Source organism: Mirounga leonina, unplaced genomic scaffold (assembly GCF_011800145.1).
Source record: "Mirounga leonina isolate KUSES-001 unplaced genomic scaffold, KU_Mleo_1.0 Mir_114, whole genome shotgun sequence".
Taxonomy (NCBI): domain Eukaryota; kingdom Metazoa; phylum Chordata; class Mammalia; order Carnivora; family Phocidae; genus Mirounga; species Mirounga leonina.
In genome coordinates, this window is record NW_023270265.1 from 24,649,129 (window position 1) to 24,675,125 (window position 25,997).

The 25,997-nt window shown below is 50.5% G+C and overlaps 1 protein-coding gene across 1 annotated transcript in view; it reads right to left on the reverse strand.

The window, feature by feature from the left end:
- Nucleotides 1–7,904: 7,904 nt before the first annotated feature.
- PYROXD2 (pyridine nucleotide-disulphide oxidoreductase domain 2) overlaps nucleotides 7,905–25,997 on the reverse strand; it is a 28,837-nt gene continuing 10,744 nt past the window's right edge. Inside the window, 16 exon segments of the mRNA XM_035026801.1 lie at nucleotides 7,905–8,029; nucleotides 8,764–8,884; nucleotides 10,404–10,510; nucleotides 11,217–11,322; nucleotides 11,324–11,372; nucleotides 13,527–13,683; nucleotides 13,917–13,989; nucleotides 15,522–15,547; nucleotides 15,550–15,655; nucleotides 16,076–16,217; nucleotides 18,292–18,389; nucleotides 18,486–18,511; nucleotides 18,514–18,543; nucleotides 20,369–20,440; nucleotides 20,443–20,521; nucleotides 22,819–22,974. Of these exon segments, the coding sequence (XP_034882692.1) occupies nucleotides 7,959–8,029; nucleotides 8,764–8,884; nucleotides 10,404–10,510; nucleotides 11,217–11,322; nucleotides 11,324–11,372; nucleotides 13,527–13,683; nucleotides 13,917–13,989; nucleotides 15,522–15,547; nucleotides 15,550–15,655; nucleotides 16,076–16,217; nucleotides 18,292–18,389; nucleotides 18,486–18,511; nucleotides 18,514–18,543; nucleotides 20,369–20,440; nucleotides 20,443–20,521; nucleotides 22,819–22,974 (1,419 nt within the window). The 3' untranslated portion in view covers nucleotides 7,905–7,958.

Consider the following 25,997-nt stretch of genomic DNA (forward strand, 5'->3'; position numbering starts at 1 on the left):
CCTGAGCTTGTTTACACAGTTTCTCCAATGGAAACTCAGGGCATTCGATCTGCCCCTTCTCACCTCCCTGCCTCTGCCACACGGCACCCTGGAGGAAGCAGGATGCCCTCTTCATCCTTTTCAATCAACGAGTCTTTTCACGCATGAAGTCTAGGGCAATCTCACTCAAGCTCAAGTCCCTCTCCTGGAGGAAGCACTCCCTGAGCCCACCCTGAGCCCACCTGCTCACAGGCAGCTGTCTCTGCATCACATTTCACTGACCTGCTCTGTGCAGAATCACATGGGCCTGGAGACGTTAGTGTTCCTTTCTATGCATGTTCTTTGTCTCCCCCCACTAGAGTTCAGATGCTTGGAGACTAGGGATCATGGCTTCACATTCACATACAGCCCTATACCTAAATCAGTCAACAATTAGTGGGGCTTGATTATGATATAACCAGTTGTCTACTAGTTGGATCCAGAGAGTAGCTTCTTGCTTAGAACATGACCTTTGGTGTGAGAAAGACCTCAGTTCAAATCCTGACTGTGTCAATTCCCAGCTTTGTGACCTTAGGTAAGCTATTTAACGTCATTGGCTCATTTCCTTGGTTATGAACAAGACAGCCAGTGTAATTGACTCCTGGGTCTGCTGTGGCTTTAAGTGAAGGAATGCATGTGAAATGCATGGTTGGTGTATTGCCTGACACAGGATCGGGGCTCAATAAATAGCAGTAGTTAGTATTTTCTGTTTTTTCGAGGGGGTGGGGGTTGGTGACCAGATACTTCTGCTACAGCAAGACTCAACAAATTGCAAATTAATGGAGACGTTGGTTTTACAGGAGGCATCCTAGAGAGAATGTTGAAGTGAGTTTGGAAATCTAACAAGGAGAGAAATGAGAGGTTAATTCTATTCCTACCAGGTTTTCAACAGTTCGCAGATGGACTAGTTTTTAGCTGATACTCCAGATATTGCAGAACTCTTCCCAGAGGCAGGTGAAGATTGACTGTGCCTGACTCTGAAAACCTGTACTTGTCACCTGACCTTGAACGTAACAAACAGCCCCTGAGGAAGGTAGCTCCAATTACAGTCATGGAGTCGGAGGAACTCATTCAAGGCAGATTGATTTATTGGACCAGAAATACAGCTCAACAGCCCACACACCGATTCTGTCTTTGGCAAACTGCCCTGCCTGCTTCTTTCTCTCTTGCCCTGACATATTGATCTGTGTGTGTGAGTTGGTGTAGTTTACTGTAGAGGTGTGTGTGTGTGTGTGTGCACGTGTATGTGTGTGTGTGTGTGTGGGGGCTGCTGCTGTCCCAGAATGGAAGCTCTTGACTTGGGGGCCCTCTTTCTGAGGGATCTCCAAACCTGAAACCAAAGGAGATCTTGCTCCAGCTCTTCATATAGTAGCTTTCATTTCATTCCTTTGCTTCAGGTGGGCCCAGAATGTTCCAGGCTGCCCCTCACCCTGTCTGAACACTCCACTTCGGAGTGTGGCAACCTGTCATTTTGTAAGGAAGGAAGAAAACTAGTCTTTGCTGTGTGCCTCATGTCACACAAAATATCATGATCCCCATTAATCAGAGGAAACTGAGACTCAGAAGAGTAAAGAAACTTATCCAAGGTCAAATGTCAGTAGAGTCAGGATCCAAACCCAAGTGTGCCTGACTGTTGACCTCAGTGATGGCTGACTCCAGGCTTAGCCCCACCAAGAGATTTCCATATCACAAGGTCATTTTACATGGAAATATTTTGAAATCTAGGGCCACAAATTAAATTTGTATCATCAGATACATTTTGTACCCAGATCTTGGCCTCTCTTGTATCATCTGTTGTTGTGTAACAAATTACCACAAACTTAAAACAATACCGATTCATTAACTCACGGTTTTTATAGGTCAGGACTCTGGGCAGATTTAGCTGGATCCTCTGCTTATGGTCTCATGGGGCTGCAATCCAGGCATTGGCCAGGGCTGCACTGTCCTCTGGGGACTCGACTGGGGAAGGAGCCATTTCCCTGCTCACATGGCCGTTGGCAGCATTCAGATCCTTTGGACTCTGGGACTGAGGGCTTCAGGCTTTTTTGCTGGCTGTTGGCTGGAGGCTACTCTCAGAACCTAGAGGCCACCTCAGTGACTTGTCATGTAGGGCTTCCCAGTGTGGTTCCTCACAGCCAGCCAGGGAGAGAGAGCTTCCTGCAAGACGAGCACTATTATCTTTCATGACACAGTCACATACATTCCATCACCTTTGGTTAGAAGCAAGTCACAGGTCCTGCCCACACTCAAAGGGAGGAGTCACACAAGGGCATGAACAGCAGGAAGCAAGGATCGTGGGTGGGGGCACCTTGAGGGTCTGTCCACCACATCCCTCCTGTCCTTTCCCCTCTTTTTTCCCCTTTTACCCTCCTCCTCATTTCCCACCCTAGTCTAGACTCAGAGTTAGGGCTTTGCCAGTAAGGGCTTTACGGTAATGATGCTAATAAGTAATATCATTTTGTGCCAGTCACCAAGCTAGTTTTCTTTTTAACTTTCTATTCAAGTATAACATACATACAGAAAACTGCAACAACCTAAGTGTAGAGCTCCATGAATTTTTCTGGAGACTGAACACATGCACATAACCATCACACGAATCAAATACCAGAATATTACCAGCACCTCAGAGCCTTCCTCAGTCTCCCTTCCAGTCCCTAACACTCTCGAAGGTGGATCTCTAACAGCAGAGATTACTTTTTACTTGTTTTTTTTTTTTTTACATTTTATAAATGGAATTCCATAGCCTATATTCTTTTGTGTCTGGTTTTCTTGACTCAACATGGTCTTGGGGCATGTGGGTCTAGGTTGTTCATTTCTCATCACTGAATAGGATTCCATTATGTGGATATACCACAACTGACTTATTCATTCTACTGTTGATGGGCAAGTGGGTAGTTTCCAGTTTGGAGGTATTAGAAACAGTGCTGCCATGGGGGGCTTAGTATGTGTCTTTTGTGAACACACACAAGCACGTCAGCTGGGATATATACCTGGGACTGGATTGGTGGGTTACAGGGCATACATATTTTGGTGAGCTATGTTTATATATATAATTCTCCCATCCCCGCTGTGAGGAAGGTGTCTTCAGCCCCTTTATGCATGGCAGTGTTTGAGCCAGACCTACATTTCCTGCAGAGGTCCTGGAAGATCCAACAGGAGGAAAGGCCGGCTGGCGCAGTGGGGAAAGTGTAAGTCTTACTCCAGTGCTTTTTCACAATTGACAACTCCTTATGACTTTTTCTTTCTTTTTTTTTTTTTAAGATTTTATTTATTTATTTGACAGGGAGAGACACAGCGAGAGAGGGAACACAACCAGGTGGAGTAGGAGAGGGAGAAGCAGGCTTCCCGCGGAGCAGGGAGCCCGATGAGGGGCTGGATCCGAGGACCCTGGGATCATGACCTGAGTCGAAGGCAGACGCTTAAGGACTGAGCCACCCAGGCGCTCCTCCTTATGACATTTTCTTAAGAGACCCATTGTTTTTGGAAGATTTTGCATACCAAGCAAATGCTAAGCAAATGCTGTTGGCTCAGTAGCATTTAATTCATCTTCCAATTCTCTTATTAGTTAAGGAGCAGCTACAGAGCTGCTGATCTGACATCCTGCCTAACAGAACTGTTGTAATTTCAGATAAAACCAAAGAAAGTCCAGGTTTGGGTTCACCTATGTCGTCTCCTTCCAAGAACGCAGCGTTTCTATTGGGCTGTTGAAACACTGACAATATGCTGCCCTCCCCCTTTGTGATGTTAAGGGAACTTTAACTGAGAGAGAGCCTCAACTCTCCCACTAAAAAAATCTAAGACCCACACCATGTCTGAAATCCTCGGATTTGTGATCCATAAATAGACATCAATGCACAAGTAATTCACATCATTTAGACCCGGCCTGGATCATCATTTTAAACAAAGTTTCAAAGCCCCATCCATTTACTTTGGGCTTGTTCTTCGGCTAAGATAGGTTGTATGAAGGTAGTAAGGAACATTTTCCAAACCGCCACCAAGTGGCCAGAAAGACTTCAGGCTATTGCTAATATTTGGGTGTGCTTGGTTCTTTCTCATTTGTCTCTCTGTTTCTGTTCTTCTTCATCTTTGTCTGTCTGCCAGTCTCTCTGTGTCTCTGTCTTTTTGACATATATGTCATTATGTCATACATATAGCTCTAATATGTATACAAAATACATATTATGTATATGTATGTATGTACATGTATTCATACATATTTATACATATTAGGCATACCCATCACATGTAATTATTATGATTCTTTTAACTAATTCTCTATTTTGGGACATTTAAGCTGTTTTCAATATTTTGCCATTGCCAAGTAACACTGCATGAATATGCTGGTGCCTACATCTTTGGGGACATCTCTGATATTTTCCTTAGGCTACATGACAAGATGTTGAGTCGTCCACCAAATGGGTTGACTTTTGGTTGTTGGTTTTTGTGCCTCATCAAATACAAATTTATGCCGCTGCCAACAATAAATGAGAGCATCTTCTCTGCCCCCACTGGCAATTTTCTATTACAATAATTTTTCTCAGTTTCATAGGCAAAACATGATATTTTAGTTGTCATTGCATTTCACTGATTCCTGGTGAGGTTAAATATTTTTTCGAATTTGCTGTCATTTGAGTTTCTCCTCATTTGCATTTTGTGTTCCTTCTTATTTCATGTTTTTCCACTCCCCCCACAGAATGCTGCCCTGTGCTCAGGCAAGTCTCATCTCTGCTTTGGCCACGGAGGTGATATCAGTGTCCCACAGAAAACTCAGCATTGTCAAATGCTTTGCAAACAGAACATGTGTCAGAAAAATGCACATTCCCAAGGCCCACAGGTGGCTCGGCCAGCCACATCTGTCATTCCTCCAACGAGGACGCCCAAATTCCCCCCAGGGCTATAAACCTCACTTCTCACCCGGACTCTGGACACCATCACCCAGGGGCCACCAGAGCAGGAGGGGCTGGCCACGTGACCTAATGACTTAACCAGGTGAGGCTCACACGCACTTTGGGTTTTTACACAGTTGTGCCTCAAAGGAAGTGTTCCCTATTGCTCTGGGGGAAATAGGTAACTGTAAATCAGGTCACAGTATGGCACTGACTTATTTATCCTTGTAAGAGTTTTACATTCTGAAGTCGACAAGGGACCCATTGCCCAATCCACGGTCAATTTGCAGTCAGCACTTAGGGAAAGCTCAATCCTCCTTGCTCAGCCATGGCCTGCTGGGGGCTTGTAGGATCCATCGATCGTGTTTCTTGGTCTGGGCCAAATGTTATCTGCCCAGAGACAGGAAGTCACCAAACAGTGGGAAGCGTTTCCTCTCTGTGCTAAGAATGCTCTTTCCCTTCTTTCCACTTGTCCTCTGAGTTCCTCCTCTGTGAGGGAATGTTTGCCCGGACGGCAGCCGCACCCAGGCAGACACAATGGCGAATCACTCAAGTAGAAGTAGCGCAGGTCAAGAGTAGCTTATGGCCTTTGGTTGGTGCTAATTAGCAATCAAGGCCAAGCCTGAACTCAATGGCCCTTCCTTAATTATGGTATGTCCTTACAAGAGAATATTAGGCAGCTATTAATAATAATGCTTTCAATGAATTTTTATGACTGAAAAATGCTCATGACATGAATTAAAACAAAATGAAGTTGTAAAACCCACATTCAGAAGTTAGAACATGATCCGGGGCATCTGGGTGGCTCAGATGGTTAAGCGTCTGCCTTCGGCTCAGGTAATGATCCCAGGGTTCTGGGATCAAGCCCCACATTGGGCTTCTGGCTCAGCGGGGAGACTGCTTCTCCCTCTCCCTTTGCCTCTCCCCCCGCTCCTGCTCTCTCTCTCTCTCTCTGTATCTCAGTGTCTCAAATGAATAAATAAAATCTTAAAAAAAAAAAAAAAGAACATGATCCAAATTATCTAAAAGACTATCTGGAAGTAGTGTAAATAGTAATGGTGATTTTCTCTGCAAGCAAGATTATGTTTGCATTTTATGTTCTGTCTTATTATATTTTAATTTTTTCCTACATTCCTACAAGCTTTTGTGACTTTTTTCTTTTTTATTAAAGATTTTATTTATTTATTTTGACAGAGACAGAGACAGCGAGAGAGGGAACACAAGCAGGGAGAGTGGGAGAGGGAGAAGCAGGCTTCCCGTGGAGCAGGGAGCCCGATGCGGGGCTCGATCCCAGGACCCCAGGATCAAGACCTGAGTCGAAGGCAGACGCTTAACGACTGAGCCACCCAGGCGCCCCTTTTGTGACTTTTATTCACCAACTCCCCGCCCCCCCGCCCCAATCATGGACATTCTGAAACACCAGATCAGATGTGATGTGCCCCAGGCCTCCGGGGATTGGGCAGGTTCCTATTTGTTATTCAGTTCTGCTCTTTGTATGCCAGTGCTGGGAACGGGGTGAGCTGGACCAGGGAGCCTGACTTCCCAGAGAATGAAGACCCATCTAGTGACTAGAGATTTCAGCCAGCATTTGCCCTACCCCACATGCTTTTTCCTCCCTTGGTTCCTTCCTGTCTTCTAAACATTTCCCCGCCTTGGGTCCCGGGAGGAAGCCTGTGGGGGGTTGAGGGCAAGTGAGGAAAGTATATCTCAGAACCCAGACCAGAACCAGATTTTCAACAAGCTCAGAAGGTCACTTGTGGCAGAGCCGAACACAGACCCTAGGTTGGCAGCCGTTCTTATGGAAAAAGCTCCATGGACTCAAATTTCACTCTGCTCCACCCTAGACACACTGCTGCTAGCAGGCTGGTTTCAGTTCTGGGCGCCAGGTTAAAAAAAGAATATTGAAGAGACCACCTTCTGCAGAACACAGAACGACAGTAGCACCTTCCCTAGCAGGCTTAGCAGCCAGACCGCCACCACATGCTGAATGTTGGTGGTGCGCCTGGTCCTGGACCAAAGCATGACCTATGGTCTTATTTGATCTTTAAAGCAACTCCTTTGCAGATGAAAAATCTGAGTTGAGCAAGATTAAGTAATGAGATGGCTATATCTTAATCTGTATAAATTTTCCTGGGTAGGGGAGGGAAGATAGGGGAGGGAAGGTTCCCCGGGGAACCTTCTGCTTTCCCTGCTGACGGGGCCCCCTGGACCACAGCAGCCCTGGCTGCTGGAATTGGAGAAGCAGGCTGGGAGAGCTGCACTATATATGGGGCATCTGTATGCATCTTTCTCATCAAGAGTGACGACTCAATTCACTTGAGAATAACACAGGTTTCCATCTAAAGGTTTCAATGATGTGCCAGGTATAGCTCGTGAGAGGTAGGAAGTTGAATGCTCTCGAATCAGGAATGTGAGCTCCCAGGTGGCCCTCAGCTGCATCCACTTCGCCCTTACCCTTGACTGCAAACTGGTGGTTTTGATGGCTTGAGAAGCCAAACTTCGTTCGGACCCCTGGCCCCTATGGATGGCTTTGTGGCTCGTTAGGGAATTGGGTCCTTTCTTACAGTTTGCCAGGAGCGTGATAGCAATAGATGAGCCCTCCCCCCCCCCCCCCAGGGCAGTCCCCTGGTCTAGCTGGTAGTGGGACTCTGCAGTGAGTATGGGGTGCTTGAATTAAAGCCTTCTGCGGGTCATATGGACTGTTTGCAGCCGAGGTGAGAAGGCTGAGTATCCTAGACAAGCTTATCCCACCTATTATTATTACATAGTCCTATGCACTTACGAATACGCAGAAAAAGCTAACATATAGGAAAAATGCAAATATCTACTCATACATAGAAAATATATTTAAAACCCCCCCACAAACTATCTATATAAAACACTGCTTTTAATAGAACAAAGCCAGTTCATCCAGGAAGTCAGGGGTGCAAGGTTAACAAGTATCAAATGTAACCGGTATGTGGCTTGAGCACGAGGGCTTGTCAGCCCCCAGCCATATCCTGGGGCCCTGACCCAACGGGGACTTAAAATCTCAAGGTCAGAGTTGGTTCAGGGTCACATGCTCTTGGGGTCTCTGAAGACGACATGGGCTGCATTGCGTCCAGCGGCTCCCATGACGCCCCCTCCTGGAAGCCTGTCCCCCGGGAACCTAAGCTGTGCTCACAACCCTGCCCAGGGAGCCCGCAGGGCCAGAGCTAACAGAGAAGCCGAGCATCAGTGCCCACGGGCCACTGCTCATACTGCGGGCATCAGAAGCCCTAGGACGACTATTAAGACAGATTCCAGGCTCACCTCCAGGCTTCTTCCCCCAGAGCTCTGGGCAGGGGGCCCAGCGAGCAGTCCAAGCAAGGGCTCCCCTCAGTCTGGAAGTCAATGTGCTGGGTGGTGAAACTGACTCAGGGTGCGAGGGGGAAGCTGTGGGGGTACAGACCTCTCTGGGACGTGTCCATAAGGAATGGCAGCCTTGGCGAGGTCTGTTAAGCTTGGCATAGAGGCCGGGAAGAATTTTTAAATTGGGAAACGCAACGTTACCAACGTTACCAGCCTGTACTGGTCTAAACTCTGGAGGGGGGATTCAGGGACATGGGTCTCTCTCAGCCCAAAGTCGGCATTTGGAGAGCCGCCTCTGCGACCTATTCTCAGGCCTCGTGAGGAGGAGGTGTGAGCTACCCCGAGGGTGGAGGGTGCAGCCAGCTGGCAGAGGCCCCGGCTGCTCCTCGTTTCCTGAGCGCTAAGAAGCCTGGGTATGGGGGATGACTTGTTCTCGTTCTTGTGGGACTTCCCTGCTCTCCCTCCTCTCCCCCTGCCTGCCGCACTGCCGATCCCAGCCGCACAGGGAAGGGGGCCCCGGGGCACTCACCCGGCTGGGCACCACTTCTGCAGAGATACAGGCCTCAGAGGGGACCGCGGTAGCTGGAGTGCGGGGGCTCAGGGCGGGCGAAGTAGAGCTGGTCCAGGGTCATGGCACAGTGGAAGATGTTCTGCGGGACGCGGGGCCGCAGTGGTTAACGTAGGAGTGTTAGGAGTTTTACAGCCTCTGCGAGTTTCTCCCCCTCCTCCCCTCCCAGGAAGGTTCTTCTCCTTCCAGCATATTTTCTTGGATTCTTATGAAGCAGAAAGTGGAGGGGAAGAGAGAGAACAGGTGCATGTCCTTGGGCTGCAGATGGAGTTTTCCAGAGGCACTTTTCAGGAGGAAAGAAAGGTGAGGAGCATCTTCAGAGTGGGAAGGAACTGAAAGGGGAAAGAAGAGGGAGATTTTAAGGGTTTTATTGAGGTCAATAAATCCTCCTCATTGTGTTTGAAAAATGGAGGATTTGACTTATTTTGGTAGCCTTGGCCAAGAGCCTGGGCCCCCGGGGGTTCATGTCCCAGCAGAGTCACTGTAGATGGCAGACAAGGGGCAGGGGACTCGAGCTCAGTTCTGCTCCCCTGGCCAGGGTCCAAGCAGCCAGGACGTGGGGAGCAAGGGCCAGGGGGGAGGTCAGACTTAAGGGACAGGTCTGGACAAGAAGACTGACACCTGCTGGATGTCACCACAGGGATGTCCTTCCGGCTAACCTCCCAGCATGTCCCAAGCTGACCTCATCCTCCCCTGCTGAGTCTGCTCTCTCCCACCTTCCCCACCTCGGAGGGCGGCATCACCTTCCCTGCCTGGGCCTCCAGGTGGACCCTTCCCGTCACCTCTGCCCTGACCTCTGCATGCACAAGGTACTGAGACCCCTCAGTTCTGCCTGCCCCACGCCTCCCATATCCCTCTGCTCCATTCAGTCCCCACTGCCTGGTCTCCTGAGCTCTATTCCTGGACCAGCGCTGTCCAATAAAAACATACCATGAACCACATATGCAATTTTCATTTTCTAGGAGCCACATTAAAATTTAAAAAGAAACCGGTGAAATGAAAGTCAATAATATATTTTATTTAACCTAATAGATCCAAAACATTATCATTTCAACATGTGATCAGTATAAAAATTATTAATGAGATGTGTTCCATTTTTTTTATCCTAAGCCCCTGAAGGTTGGTGGGCAGGTGGCATGTGCAGCCCACCTCCGTTTGGCCTCACCCTACGGGAGCCACCAAGAGCCACATGAAGCTGGTGGCTGCCATATGGACCTGGCCTCCTAGCTGGTCCCTCTGTCCCCAGTGTCAGCAAGGTTTTGATAAATCAGAGAGGCAAGTCCAAGGACGTGCTGCCTTAAGAGGGGAGCTCCCTCTGAAGAAAGCCAGATGGGAGAGGTGGCCACGGATGTCCAGACAGCGGGGGCCATGGACCTGGTGACTTGCTTATCAGGCACTGTCTCTCCTGTCTGATCTCCTCACTCTTTCCCACTCCCTAGGTCAGACTACTTCTCTGTCCCCTTCCACTGTGGTCTCTGCACCATCCTCCCTTCCCGATACAGGCTGGGTGTGGAGGGACAAGAGAAAGCTGAGTGGGCATGCCAGGGGGTGGGGATGCAGGGAGAAGAATGTGACGAGGGACCCCCCGGTCTTATACTCACCCCTCCCGGAAGCCTGAAGATTCTCTCCAAATCAGGTAGTGTGAGGACGTCCCTGCCCATCACGGGACCCTTGAAGCCAGGAGCGTAGGCCTCGATGCAGTCAAACTCTGGGTACCAAACAGCAGAGAAATGAGATGGTGTGAGGAGGAAGAAGGTGAGGCGCTAGGATTGTACAACTTGGCCAGTTTATGAAAATTCATTAAACTACACACTTAAAATGGGCTTATTTTGTCATACGCAAATCATATCTCAATAAGCAAAAAATAAAAACAGTCCATGGGCAAGTAAATAATTCATTACAAAGGCCTGTGGGTCTACCCCACTTTCCCCCCCGCTCACCCCAACCCTAACCACAAAGTTACTTGTCTCCCATGAATATGCAAAGCTTTCTTCATTTCCTCGCTTTGTTCAAGTTGTCTCTTTGCTTGGAATGCCCACTGCTGCCTGGCCAACTCCTATTCATCCTTTTAAACCCAGCTCAAATGTCCCTTCCTTTGGAAAGCTCTCCTTGTCTCTCTGGCAAATAGCTTCCACCTTTGATTCACATAGTACGTTGTATTGTAAGATTGGTTTCCCCCAAACCGTGACTGGACTGTGAGCAACTTAAGGAGAGGAACTGTGTCTTTTAGGCTTTCTTTGCCCAGTGCCTGGCCCCAGCAGGCATTCACTGTGTTGACTCAGGTTCCGTTCGGTACCGGTCGGTACTTCTCTTCCTCTGGGACAGGACTTACCAGGTGTTAATCCTGAATGGGGCAATCAAGGGGGGAGGGGTCCCGGCTGTCACTGAGAAACAGGACAGGCTGCCCTCTTTACCTTTGTCTGCATATGCGTTTCTCTCCTGCTCATCCCACACCTTGCCTCCAGCCAGTGTGTAGGGCGTGTACTGAGTGAAGAGGGAGACGCCATGGCAGCCGGGGGGGAGTCAGGGTGGGGTCCAGCGAGGAAGGGATGCAGAGTTCAATCAGAGGCCTGCCGCAGGGGGGAGGAGAGAGGGTCAGGTGTGAAGAGAAGCAGCCACCCCAAGGGAAGGGGCTGGGAGTGGCTCCAAGGTGACAGGGACCAGAGGAAGGCAGGCCTGGGGCGAGATGAGGGGGTGTCTGCGAGGCTGTGGCGGTTGCTGGCCCGCATGGGCTCCGTGCCCCCTGGGACGGCCCAAACCACCCCGGAGGAGCTCCCAGCCTCAGATGCACAGCCCCCACTCTCAGGTCCCACGTAGCCTCCCTCCACCTGCGTGCCTGTCCCCACCTGTGTCCACCGCCCCCTGCGCTGTGACGGGCCCAGCAGACAGCACACACGGGGGAAGGGCCAGGCCCAGGGCAGCAGCCGTCAGGCGGCCGATTTCAGCCCAGGTTACCCCGTCTGCACACCTTGCCCTGAGCACCTGTGCAAACCAGAGCTGCTGGGGCTGCAGCCACCCGCCAGAGCCCCGACGGTCTCCCGCCCCTCCCCTGCTTACAATGCCGTGTCTACTCGGAGAACACTGCCCTCCAATCTCCAAATATGACCACCTTCGAGGCCGCGTGAAACGCCCTCTCTCCCCGCATCCCTCACTTGCGATGTGTCCTCGGAACCTGGATGTCCACTAGGCATCTCCAGAGTCACTTGTCCAAACCCGAATGCCTAAAGCCTGCTCCTCCCCGCACACACCAGGTTCCCCTTTTTTATAAAGACAAACACCTTCTTCCAGTGGCACTTCTTTTGCTCACACCCCACTTCCTGTCAGCAGCAAATGCAGGCAGCTTCACCTTCAAATACCCGGTTATCTGGCCACTTCTTGTCACTTCTGCCGTCCCCACCTTGGTCCAGGCCACCGTCTTCTGTCCCTTGGATTCTGCAGTAGTCACCAATTGCAACAGATGCCTTTTTTCCTCCCAACAGTAGCCAGAGTGGTCTTTCCAAAATGGAAGTCAGGCTTGGCACAAACTTTCCAGGAGTAAAAGCCAGGAGTGGCTGACAGGGCCCAGCTGCAGCTCTGGGACCCTCCCCACGTCCCCTCGCTCCCAGGTTCTCTTTCTCCAGCCTCTCTGGCTACATCCCTGTGCCTCCAACACAGCAGTCCACTCCTGCCCCAGGGCCTTTGCACATGACTTGCCCTCTGCCTGGATGTTCTTCCTCAGATATTTATAAGACCTTTATTCTCATTTCCTATGGGTCTCAGCTCAAACACCATGCTGTCAGAGATGCCTTTCTTTCCTGACCTCCTTATGAAGACTAACGAACCATCTGCTCCTCTGACTTATTTTTCTCCATACTATCAGTGCATGTTTGTTGATTGTCTTGCCTTCCACCATAGAAAGTCAGTGAACCAAGGGTAGAAGCCATGTTGACTTTACTTGCTGCTCTGTGCCCAGGTCCCTGGGCTAAGCCTGGCACAGAGTAGAAGCTCCAAAATATTTATGAATGAATAAATGGACATTGCCTTCTAGCCTCCTCCCAGGGTGCACATCCTCTTTACACCATACTATAAGAATTTGTGTGCCTGCCCTGTGATAAGCTTTGTGTCTCTTTCAGGCCCCTGCCTGACCCCAACTCCCCTAACCCACACTTAATAGAGAGTCCCACACAGAACAGGTTTTCAACAAGCTCTGGGGGACAATTGACAGTACAGAAAGATACTTGCTCCTGAAACATCCCTGCCTGTCTCCGAAGGATGGAGATTCAGCTGGGCTGGGAGGTCGGAAATGCTTTTAGAAGTTTTGCATGAAGGCGGCTTATCAGAGACAAGAGAATATGGAGCAGGGAGATCGGGTGAGTGTGTGCCCTCTGATGGGCTGCTGAGTCAGAGAGACCTCTTCTCTCCCAGAAAGCATTTTCTCCAGTTCTTCCCAAATGCCAGTGCTGTTCTCTCTGCAATCCTTTGCCCCTTCTGCTAATCTGTGACACTTGGCTGCACCGCATCCTACTCTTTACTCTTCACCTGCCCTGGCCCACAGACTTATCACCTGGGATGAGCTTCCTCTCCTTGGAACCTAAGTATGGATTTAGGTAGATCCTAAGACACTGTGACTGTTAAGTACCAGGAGGAAGAAGCAATCCCCTCTGTGTCTAGATAGTCACCCACCCCTTCCCCAGCCCGTGTGTGTAGGAGTGTCCCAGGGGACACAAAGCCCAGGGCCCACCCACCTGTGGGAAGGCAGGCCATCCACGGCATCTTTGAAGGCCTGGTGGGGGAGGAGTGTGTCTTCACAGTTCAGGTGGATGGAGCCCTGGTGATGGGGCAGTGGCTGGCCGCCGGGAGCATTCGGGGCCACCAGGAAGTCAGGCAGCCTGTCGACAGCCACTGAGGGACCAAAGAGGAGGGCCAAAGGCCTCGGTCCTCGGCTTCCAGGATCCTCCTTCTCTGCCCATCACCCTGCTCACCCAAGTGGTGGATTGGAAAGAAAAAGTATGGGGGGGCAGGGTGGAGGCGAGGGAGTAGAGATGATGATATAAGTCAGTTTTTCCAAAACTGGGAGATTTCTCACTCAGATAATGTCAAAAGAGACAGCTTTGCAATCTGTGTGTGCCTCTTACCATTGATCTTGGTAACAGGTGACTTGGTGTCCAGCTGGGAGATCCTCTCCATGAACTCCTTAGGAAGCCATTTCTTGAAGAAGGTTCCATGAAAAGGCCTGGGGATGGCCGAGGCCCCAAGGGAGCTGCCTTCTTCCTTTGCTCAGGATGGTCCCTCAACCTCCACTGCCAGGAATCCTTTCTATCCTTCAGAGCTCAGCCAAAGCACATCTTCTGTGAAGGCCTCCTGGATCCCTCCTACCCCCAGCTCATCACTAACCACTTCTTCCTTCGAACTCTGCTGGAGCAAATGTAAGTAGTCCACACCAACTCCAACTTTGGATGTGGCCAGTGGCCTGAAGGCCCCTTTCCTCCTCCAGTCTGTAAGCTCTTGAAAGTCTTTTTTTTTTTTTTTTTAAGATTTTATTTATTTATATGACAGAGAGAGGCAGCGAGAACAGGAACACAAGCAGGGGGAGTGGGAGAGGGAGAAGCAGGCTTCCCGCTGAGCAGGGAGCCTGATGTGGGACTCGATCCCAGGAGCCTGGGATCATGACCTGAGCCGAAGGCAGATGCTTAACGACTGAGCCACCCAGGCGCCCTGTAAGCTCTTGAAAGTCTTGATTATCTCAGAATTATCTCGACAAGATGCTTTTGAACTGATGTTTGTTGAATTTTCTTAGTGGAATCACTCAGAAAAAGTGGTGCCTTGTCCCCCCAAATAGTCCCAAGAATTGTTGGAAGATCCATACTCATATATATATTATCATATGTTTTGGTGACAGGGAAGGTGCGATCAGTTGCCACAATTGCCCCCAGTCCTCACCCCTCCCTGTATCCACACACCTTTGTAACCTCTTCCCACTGTGACTCTGGGCTTGGGACAAGGTGAACGCTAGCAAGTAGGATGCAAACAGAATCCTGAAAAACACGTGCATGAGTGAGTTTGCTCACTTTTGCCCTCTGCCAGATTGGAGAACATGCCTCACTTATCATACTGGAGGATGAAAGACACATAGAGCAGAGCTGGTCAACCTGGTCATTCCAGCAGGAACGGTCTTGGACCAGCCACAGCCAGCCCGCCTGGGCACATGAGCGAGGCCAGCCAAGATAGCAGGGCCCACTAGTTGACCCACAGCTGTTGGAAGGTGCCTGAGCAAGCCCAGATCAGCTGAACTCAGCCAAGTTCAACTGAACTCTCCAGTTCTGAGTGCTAAGTCAGTATTTCTTATTAAATGCCCAGAGGCTGTGTGGTTGTTTCACGCGGCCTTGATACGGCCATAGATAACGGACACAGATGGTGGAACCAGAATTGGTTAGAGCAGCAAATCAGGGTGGTAGGAAAACTCTGGATTAAAAGTCAGACCTGGGTTCTAACTCTGGTTCTGCCAATTGCCAGCTGCATGGCCTAAGTCACCTCATTCCCCTGGACTTTTCTCCCCACGTGTGAGGCTTCTTCCCTGTTTGCTACCTGCCTGTTAGGTAAGGGAGAGAAGGACTGGCTTCCCCTAGTGCAGAGAGAGCGGGCACTTGCATTTCCCATCCTCATGTAGTCCTGGCGCCCTTGACCAACACCCCCGCTCCCCCATCTTGGCAGACATCTTGCCTCCAGCCCCCAGGCCTCACCTCTGGTGTCAGCTTCAGGAAGCTGGCTGTGGGGATGTGTGGGACAGCACCACTTTGCTCCTCAGCTCCGAGCCATCTTGCAGCACGACTCCTTGGATGCGCCCTTCACTGCTCACCAGCACTTTAGCCACTGTCTAGAGCCCACCAGAACGAGACCCCGGAAACCCCCCAGGAAGGAAAATACAGGTTGGATCTTGGGAGATCTCCACTGTCTGTGCTGTTCCTGGGTGCTCACAGCTTCCGCATCTGAATCCACCCTGCTGGGCTCTGCGGCAATGTGGTGAAGCCTCAGCCCACCCACTCCAACGCAAAGGCTCGGCTTGAATGGGGGCTAGGGGCCAGAGCATTCAAAGGGGGGTGGTCAGAAGAACTGGGACCTGGTTGACAGCTGCTCAGCCATTAATAGGCTGCTCAGCCATTAACAAGCTGCACAAACTTAGCCCCTTGATTCCAAAGCCCCACTTTGTGCATTGGTAAAATGAGGAACCCTCTGAATTTGACATTTGGTTCCATACTGGGATCCATGCAAATAATCGGGGTGGGGGGAAATTCACCTTTTCAGTGAAGATGCTTGCTCCGTGTGCGGTGGCTGAGCTTGAGATGGCATCAGAGAGGGCACCCATGCCACCCTGGACATAGCCCCAGGCCACCTGCATCCCCTCCAGGCCCCCCATCACGTGATGGAGAAGCACATACCTGAGGGCAGACCATTGGGGTCAGTGGTTGGAGGTGCGGTTTAACTCCCCAGAGCTCTAGGTGCAAACAGTCTTTTCTTTCTGGTACCTTTAGCCTCTCCCTGTCCCCGTGCTGCCTTTCCCATCAGCCTTTAAATGGGCTCTAGGCTCCTGTAAGGGCTTTTGCCTCACGCCCTACATTCTCTCCCCATGCAAACGTGTCTGCGCGCAGAGCCTTAGCACCAACCACACGGCGGCGATGCCCAAACCCGCAGCCCTAACTCTCTCCTGAGCGCCAGCTACCCAGAGATCCCCACTTGTGTGGGGTTTTCTGGCTGGCAGCTGAAACCCATCTCCTTCTCCATTCCCCAACCTGTTTTTCCTTCATTCTCCCCATCCTAGTGATGGCAGCTTCCGTTTCCCACAGAAAGCTGAGGGCCAGTCGTGCGAGTCCCACCCATGCCTCACCACCTCCATGCCGTCAGGCGCCATAACCCTGCCTCCCAAAGAACTTTCCAGTTCCCCCTCCCTCAGGCCTCTTTCCTGGGCCAGGCCTCTCCTCCCTTCCTTCAACTTCTGCAGTGGTGTCCTCCTAGTTGGACCACCTTCTCCCACTCTTCCTTCCCTGAAGACCTGGAGCCCCATCACAGACTTAGCCAAGTCCTGCCACTTCTCTCCTTGGATGCCTTTGCTGGCTCAACATTGCTCTCAGGGGCATGGCCAGTTTCCGGACATGCCTCCAGGGCTCCAGCCTCATCCCTCACCAAGCTCCCCCTCTCAGCCTGCACCCCTGCCAAAGCAAACCTCCACATGGTCCCGGCTTAGCCCCCAGCATTTGCACGGGCTGATCTGGCAGCCTAGAAGCCCCTTCCTCCTTTGTGTCTGTTTAGCTAATTCCTCCTGTCCTGAGAGTCTCAGATTAAACGTCTCTTCCTCATGGAGGCCTCCTCTGACCCTGGACAGCGTTGCTTCCCTGCCCCACCCCCATCCCAATCCTCACAGAACTCCACTATCGTCATTTGCTCTGTGTCTACCCCTCCTAGGAGGGTCTCAGTGCCCTTCATGCCCTGGCCCTGCACCTGGCACAGGTAAGGGCTCCATCAATATTCACTGGAGGAATTAATGAAGAAACAAATTACTTAAAGGTGCACTTCACACACTGGGCAGTAGCTACGCCTCCCGCGGAGCCACAGAAAAAAGGACAGGAGGCCCCAGTGGAAGATGCAAACTGGCTGGTGGATCATAGAGTTGGCCAAGGTAGGGCAACCATTGCCAACCCCCCTTTTCCATGGCCCTGGGGAATTCGGAGCTGGCTTAGTGTGTGCTGAAAAACCCCTTCCAAGGGTGGTTCTCATCCTTTGAGAGGAAAGCCACATTGACACCTTCTAGCTGCATCTTCTGATGCACTGGAAATGGCCCAACACTTGGCAGCCTCCTCTATCCCAAGACACAAGCACACACACACGCACACACACACCCTCCGTTCCTGCTCCTACAAGGGGCTCATTAAGTCACACCACAGGTACAGACTTCACTGGGTCTTGCTGCCCCCTCTTGGCTCGGCTGTCAACATGCCCCCCTCACAAAGGGAAAGGCAGTGCCCCCCCCCCCCACCGCCATGAAGGCATCTGTGCGTGTGTGTCCTGGGACCCCAGGGAAAGGATATGTGGGGGACAGAGGGGCAATGGAACTTTGTGGGAGGAGAAGAGATAGAAAGAGGGGAGAGAGAGAAGAGGGGTAGAAGGGAGAGAGAGAAAAAGGAGGAAGAGGAGGAGGAGGAGAAAGAGAGCTGTTCATGTTGAGCTATCACAGTGGGAGAGAGGCTTTTCTCGCTGGAGCATTAGGGAGAAGTGGCTAAGAAGGAAGATTTTGGAGGCTCAGCTGGGAATCAGCTCTGCCACCACTAGCTGTGTGACTTGGGGCAAGACCTGTCCCTACTCTGAACCATGGCTCTCAGGTGTGGCTTTGAGGGTTCGATGAGTGCCTGGCTTCGTGCCTGGCTCACTGGGAGAGCTTGGTGAGAGACAGCTGTTAGCACTTTTGTTGGGAGATTCACTCTGCTACCGCTGCACCCCACCCCCCTGCCCCGCCCTCACCCCCTCCCCGGAGTGTGGGGACTTGTCATGGCTTCAATCACAGCATCCGTGGCCAGAGTGGCTTTTAGAGGCTCGGACTCAAACCACTGATCCAGCACCTGGGACAGCAAAATGGCAGGGAGAAGGGCATAGGGGCCCCGGGGAGAGAGTCCCCTTCACTGTGGGGTCCAGCCTGAGGCTGGGGAGCCCCTCACCTTTGTAATTGGAGCTGTGAGGACTAATACTGGGGCAGCTGGGCTTCCAGCACATGACCTGAAAGAGAAGACCCATAAAACGTAAATTGGGACAGGAAAGAAGGAGTCATTCCAATCTGCGGTATCTCTGTTCTTATTTCTTTATCTGTAAAATGGGAGTAAATTTCATATCCCCAAGAGCTACTATGAGTTCTCTGGGAAGCTACAATAAGCTACTATTTCATATCCCCCAGAGCTATATAAGGAATAAATGACATATGTAAAGTGTTTGCAAGTTCATAGGCACTGAATACGTTTTAGTGGTTGGAATTATTTTGGGAAAAATGTTAACTTGTACCTTAGTCCCTTACTTCGAACTCTGTGAGGCCCATCCCCCGGGAGGTAGCCAGCTAGGCCGGTCCACAGCTCTGAAGCTGATTCACACTATCTCAGAGAGTAACTGGGCAGTAAGGCCTCGAGGGCATGGATCGTGATCTCTAGCAACTTCAGCCCCAGGGCCTGGCTTAGTGTGTGGCACGTAGCACTTGCTTAATAAATTTTAACGCATGAAGCTCCTCCGACTGGTCCTCTGAGAGGCCATGTCTACTTCTGGCATTTGTGATGGATTCTACCGGTTCTGATCCTTTACTCCTCCCCATAGCCACCCACTTTTCCCAAGCAACTCTGCAGTGCCTCCCACTGTAGCTGGGATGACCTGCCCTGCTCCTTGAGTCTGGGCTCACCCACGTCATTTGCTTTGGCCAACGGGATGTTTACAGGTGGGAGGCAAACAGATGCTTGAAACTGGCCCACACATTGCGCTATGCCTCTGCCATTGACGTAAGATGGCCATGCCTGGGCCAGCCTGCTGCTTCCAGGAAGAGGGTGGGAAGCACCTGGAGCACAGCTAGCCTGGCTGATGTGCCCCACCCATAAACCCCCCTGTGAGACCAGGCCAGACCGGACTGCGCAGACACGTGAGACATAGAGGTTTATTTTTACATGCTACTTGAGTTTTGTAGCTGTTACACAGCACTTTTGTAGCCATAGCTAACTCATTCAGCACTTTTCTAGAATGCAGACGCTAACCTGGTCTTCATATCCTGGAGGAATGGCAGAAAATAGCAGCATGCTTGGTGAAATGTCCCTTCTCATACCCGTGGCAGACATCACTAATTCATCACAGAATTTTTTCTTGCTGAGCCCAAATCTAGCATCCTTCCGGTATGGGGGCATCTCTTCAAACTCTCTTGGCCCCTCTCTCTTATTCTAGCCAAGACTATGGTGACAAGCTCCATGCAGGCTTCAATCAGCTTCACACAGTAAAACCCGGCAGCATCTCACCTCAGATCTGTAGGATGTGCCTCATCATTTCTTCCCCGGGGTGTCCCTGGCACCATGACAGGACACCCACAGGAACCCAATGGGCACCCATGGATGCACTGCCCAGAAGTTAATGCTCCAGGTGGGAGTTAAACCCCATGGGGCACTCTTTGAACAGTGGGGGACAGAACCTGATGGATAAATGTTTCCCCTTTTTTCTCTTGGGAACGGTCCTGACGTGCACTTCCTAAGGCCCCCTGGGTGGTCCTCCTAGGATCCAGCACCTGTCACCTGTGATCCAATAGCACACCTGGGACTGACCCTTCCTCTTTCCAATTTCACTCCCCCTTTCCTTGGGGTCACCCATCAAAATGAACTACGTGTATACAAGGCTTCACCTCAGGCTCTATTTCAGGGCCGCCAGGCTAATATCTGCTCAGCAGAGTGCTCTGGGCAGCCCCTATTCATGGACGGCAGTTGGCAGGCTTATGAAGGCTCAAGCTCATGTCCAATCATCAAGAAAATGGGCTCAACATCCTGAACGTCACTCGTCATGCCTGATGCCTGCACTTTGGACTTACCTGCCTGCAGCAGGGGCTTGAGCATGGAGAGCGACTGGAGCCTTTGCAGCAGGGAACCCCTCTGGAAGGCCTCATGTCCACGGGGACTGCATCCAGCAGAGGGTCTATGGCTAATGCCAACTGATTCATGAACGCTTCATATTTGGGAAAGGCCTGGAACAGAGAGCTCTGAGTCAAGGCCCCATTGCTTAGCATCCCACGAGGACATTGCCCCCACGCTCTGACCTCCATCCCATCCCCACATGGCCTGCGGCTCCTGGCCAAGCCTCCGTGGCTCCTCAGGCCTCATGCCCAGCCTTCGCTCAGCTCGGCCATGGAAAATTACTCCCAGTTCCAGGCCTGTGAGCTGACGTCAGCACTAGGGGAGGCCAGAGAGATCTTAAGCAGATGGGCCACCAGGGTGGTGGCAGGGACAAGGGGTTATGCTGGCTGAGACCAGCTGTCAGCCACAGAAAACTGGCAAATATCCTAGCATGTGGTCTCTGTGATAAACCAGAAAACCACTTAAAGTTTCTTCTCTCGGTCCTGTCTTTCCACATATTACTGGTGGAAGTAAGATCTCTTCCCCTGTATTGCAGCATGATGACTGCTCTTTCCTGGTCGTCTGCAAATCTATGTCCTCTTGACATACACAGAAACAGAAGCCTACATCCCTTCACTCAACAAGCCCCAATAACAGAATCCATTTCTTTTCTCTTTTCTTCTTTCTTTCTTTCTTTCTTTCTTTCTTTCTTTCTTTCTCTCTCTCTCTCTTCCTTCCTTCCTTCCTTCCTTCCTTCCTTCCTTCCTTCCTTCCTTCCTTCCTTCCCTTTCAGAATCCATTTCAATAGTGTGGTTAGAACACACCCTTCCTTCGCTGGGTGGGCGACAGGAGCATGGATGGATGCCTGTTCCACCGGCAGCCCTATCTTGATCCCCAGCCCCCAGCTTTCAATTTTGGTTCATCTATACTAATGAATATATCCATAGAATTTTAATAAGGTTGCATAAACAAAAGTTCTGCACTGAAGTATGTTTGAGAAGTCTTGATAAAAATGACCTTAAACAGCCTACAGTAGGCCCTCCATGTGGCAACGTGAGAAGACAAGACCAGAAAAGGGTTTCCTTACTTTCCACAATGGGATGTGGCCCCTGCCTCCTCCTATGGTCACTAACATGTCAGCCACTGTCCACCAGGCCCAGCAACGCGGCCTCGCCCTGAATCCTCTCCAGTGCACCTGGGCAGTTCAGGGTTTTGAGGAGAGGGTGGAGGCCCTGGCCCCCAACCCACTGCACAGAAAAGAGACCGTTTCAAGAAGCAAGCTCCCCAGGTGATTCTGATCATCAGCCGGCTTTAGAAGCCACTGATTGAGGAGAGATACTGTGGGGCCGTGGTTCTCTGGGTTCTACCCAACATTAGATTACAAAAAGCAATGGGATAGGGGTTCATGCTGTGCCTTCAGCTTGTATTTAGGCTTGGTACAAAAATATGTCCCTTCAAAGAATCTATATCTGCAAAACCAGTCACATCAGGTCCGTAACATTATTCAGTGGCTCATATACATGAAGCTACCCAACAAATTCCTTATAATGCAATCCCAAGAAAAAAATGTGTATTCTCCATCAGACGTATGTCTTCCTTCCACCAGACCTGCATGCTCTCATGGACAATTTCTTGCCTTTCTTCCTTCCACCAGACCTGCATGCTCTCATGGACAATTTCTTGCCTTGGGCTGCCAGGGGATTGATGCCAAGTCAAATGAATATTTATTACAATTCTCTTATTCTAAATACTTGGTCCAGTTCATTCTATCCTTAATTGTCTTTGATCCTTCATCGTTCTTTTTGGCTTCACGGGCTTTAACATTGATAACCACCTGGAGTTCTTTCCAAAAGCAAGAAAGATGGAAAACACATATAGTATAAGTACATACCAGTGGATTCCCTTTTGAAATTCAGCTGGCTGAGACCACCTGAACAGTGGCCTCATACTGAACACACACGGGTTTGAGGGTGTCCAGGGTCCACTGGTCTTTTTTTTTAAGATTTTATTTATTTCAGAAAGAGAGAGAGCGAGCGAGTGAGAGAGAAAGCACAAACTGGGGTAGGGGCAGAGGGAGAGGGAGAAGCAGACTCCCCGCTAAGCTGGGAGCCTGATGTGGAGCTCGATCCCAGGACCCTGGGATCATGACCTGAGCCGAAGGCAGCCACTTAACCCACTGAGCCACCCAGGTGCCTCCAGTGTCCACTGGTCTTAATCAGTGTTCTCCATCCCCTTCTCTTCGAAGTGCCTGGGATCAGAGGCTACCTCAGACTGGAGCCCTCCTAGGGCAGGTGGAATGGCCTGTCCAAGACCTCATGGTCTTTGGACAACATGTTCTTGGATGACTCTAACCAGGCCCAATTCCTTTCAAAAGCCACCTACATGCTGGCGAGGGAGAAGGAGATCTGTTGCCGGTCCCCTTCCCTACCTGGGCATCTTTCCATGAGAACTGGGCAATCTGCTTCTGGTTTTCCTCAATGTCTGTGCCCAGAAGAAGGGAAGTGGGCACCTTGCTCCCCATACCCTCTTCCAGCATTGGGGTAAAGGAGTAGGGGTTTCGAAGACGAAGCTTCAGCCCGTATTTCTGCAGAACATAGATAGCATAGCAACATTTTAAGGGGTCTGTGTCCTCTGCCCTTGACCCTCCTCCGATTGTGTTTGCAACCATTTAGGTACCTGCATACAGTTCCCCAAGGCAGGTGGTGCTGCTTCTTATTTTTTAATGTAAGTGTATAAAAAGCGCTCTTGCCCAGGCATCCTTTGGCAGGCCACATCACACCACCCCACACCACCCCACACCATGCCATGCCATGCCACGTCATACCACACCATCTACACCCCACCATGCCACACCATGCTACCCTGATCACCTCACAACAACTGTAAGTATATCATCCTCATGGTACGAATACAACAGAGGCTCAGTGCAGGGAAGTAAGTTGTCAAAGGTCACCTTAGGAGGTGGATCTAGGTTTCAAAACCACATCTCTGTGACTCCAAAGCTCTGGCCCTCAGCACTAGTCTGTAACTACCCCCACTTCAGAAATAAATAATTAAAATGTGAAAATCCATACTTAGAAGATAGATAAATTATTCACATCAAAAAATTTTATTTACTTTGCAGACTCATTTACTCCAGGGTCACTTTAAATGGAAGTTCCCTCTATGTATTTAAAATATGATTTGATTTACAAATATTTGACTGGCAAACAGAACTTTCCAAGAGCACAGCTACTTCTTCGATGGAGGTACAGATAAAACAAAACGGGCCTGTGCTAGCCCCACAAATAAGACCTACTCTTCCCACTAGAAACATCTTTCCCGAAACCACTCTACTGAGGTATGACTGACATACTGAAAGCTGTACACATTTAACGTGTTTAGCCTGATGAATCTGGCATCTAGAGCTTCTTTCCCAGCTCCCTCCCCTCTGTGAGGCTCTGCTCCCGTTATCACCTGAGCAGCAAGGCCTCCCTTACACACCCAGCACTTCCTGCCCCCTCAGCCTGCTTTCTTTGTCTCTGAAACACTCACTGCCACCTGGCTAATTGCATACTTAGTTTCCCCATCTCCCCCGGGGTAGACTGTGAGCTCTGTGGGCTCAGGGGCATAGTCCCTTTGCTCAGCACCTGAATGTACTGCAATCAATACGCATTCTGTTGACTGAACAAATGAATGCCATGTTGCAGACAGGGGACATGTCCAGAGACAGAAACAAGATCTGTGAGGAGAAGTTCTGGAAAACACAAGGAAACCAAAAAAGCCTCTCCAACAATTACAGCTGAAGTTTCCCCAAGCCAGAGATACTCCAGATGGCGGGATTGCCATGGGTGGAATATACTGTGGAGGTGAATCCAAACAGTGGTAGGGGTTTGGGCTGGGAGACTTCCAGGGTTCTTTCTCACACCAAGATGGGGAAAGCTGGAGGAAGTTCCAGCCTGGTTTCCTTCAGGTTAGTAAACTCTTTCTCACCCAGGAAGTATCCTAAGTTTCTCCTTTTCCTTCCCCCTCATCCTGTCCATTACCAAGTCTCACTGGCCCAGTCTCTCCAGAAGTTGTATGCTTCTCTCCATCTCCACTGCCCCTCATGCCAAGCTGCCATCTTGTGAACCACTGCAGCCACTGCCTTGTCCGTCTCCCTGAGACCACAGCTGCTTCCACCACATTCCATGCCACCCAACATGTGGACTGACCTTTCCTGAAGTTACAAACCCCACCCCTCACTTCCTCTGCCCATGGCACTCCAGGATAAAATGCAGTCCCTCCTTCACAGCCTACAAGGCCCTATCTCAGTTGGCCCCCCAGCCCCTCTCATATACCATCTGCTGCCCCTCTGCCCATCCCTCATCTGCTTTCTTCCACCTTGGGCCCGACCATCTTTACTTCCCTCTGCTCAGGTGACCACAAGGCTGCTAACTTCTTAGCATCTGCATGTCAGCTCAAATGTCACCTCCTCAGGAAAGCTGTCTTGGTTGGGCAGTCCAGGCTGGACCTCTGGTCCCTCACTATCATATTGCCTTGTTTTCCTTTCTTTGGGGGTAACACTTCCTCTACCTGAAGTCCTCTTACTAAGAGCAGAAGCCTTGCCTCCCTCCCTCACCGTGGTATCCCCAAGGGCTTCTCCCAGTGCGGGACACAGGGCAGGGCCTCAGAAGCATTTACTGAATGAATGAATCAATACCCCACCCCAAATAAGGGACCTAAGAGTTGCTTCAAGTATAACTAACTGAATATGAGTAATTTTTTTGTCTGATTCCAGGACTTTCTCATAAATTGGACCTTTGTCATCCTTGGTGGTTTTAATTATGTGGTGTCAGAATAGAAAGAGGGATGTTAAATCACCATTAGATTTGTTTACATCATGCAGTTCTCCTCTTATAAAAACAGAACCCTTCTTCTGATTCCCCCATGAGAGTTCTCAGCATGCACAGCCACCCTGGGTGGAAATTGCTAGGAAGGGACCAGGTGTATACGAGGGATGAGAGGTAAGAGAGATTCAAAAGGTGTGGTGCCTGGCCCCACCACCGTCCTGCAGAATCAGCTCTCAGATCAAGGTCCCTCAGGGTCCCATCAGTTTCCAAGGTTGTTCCGATAGACCTGAAAGTTTGAGAGCCCTGCCTTAGGTTTCCGGGAATAAAGCAGGAGCACAGCGATCTGGCTGAGACCCAAAAGATTATTAGTGAGGGAGGGAAGGGGTTGCCACTTGAATGGGGCCAAGGCTGGCTCAGGGAGAGCTGGACGAGGCAGCTGCTTGCTGACGTGGGAGACAAGACCCCATCAGGGCAGAACTCTGCCCTCTCAGCCTGGAGTCCACTGCTTAATGTGGGGCCACTTTTAAAGCAAACCTGTGATCTAGTGGACAGAACCAGGAGGTGATCCAATCTGATGCTCTCATTGACAGCTGTGGAAACTGAGACCCAGAAGACAGGCCCCATGGAGGCCCCATGTGGGTGGGGGAATCCATCCTTGGCTCAGGGATGGGAAGAGGGGCAGTGGCACCAAAGGAAAGACTCACACTTTAGGTGAGAGCTTGGTCTAACTGGGGACAGGCCCCTAGCGGCCAGACCTGACAGGCAGTAGCCAGCTACAGGGCCCCGGGAGGTCCTT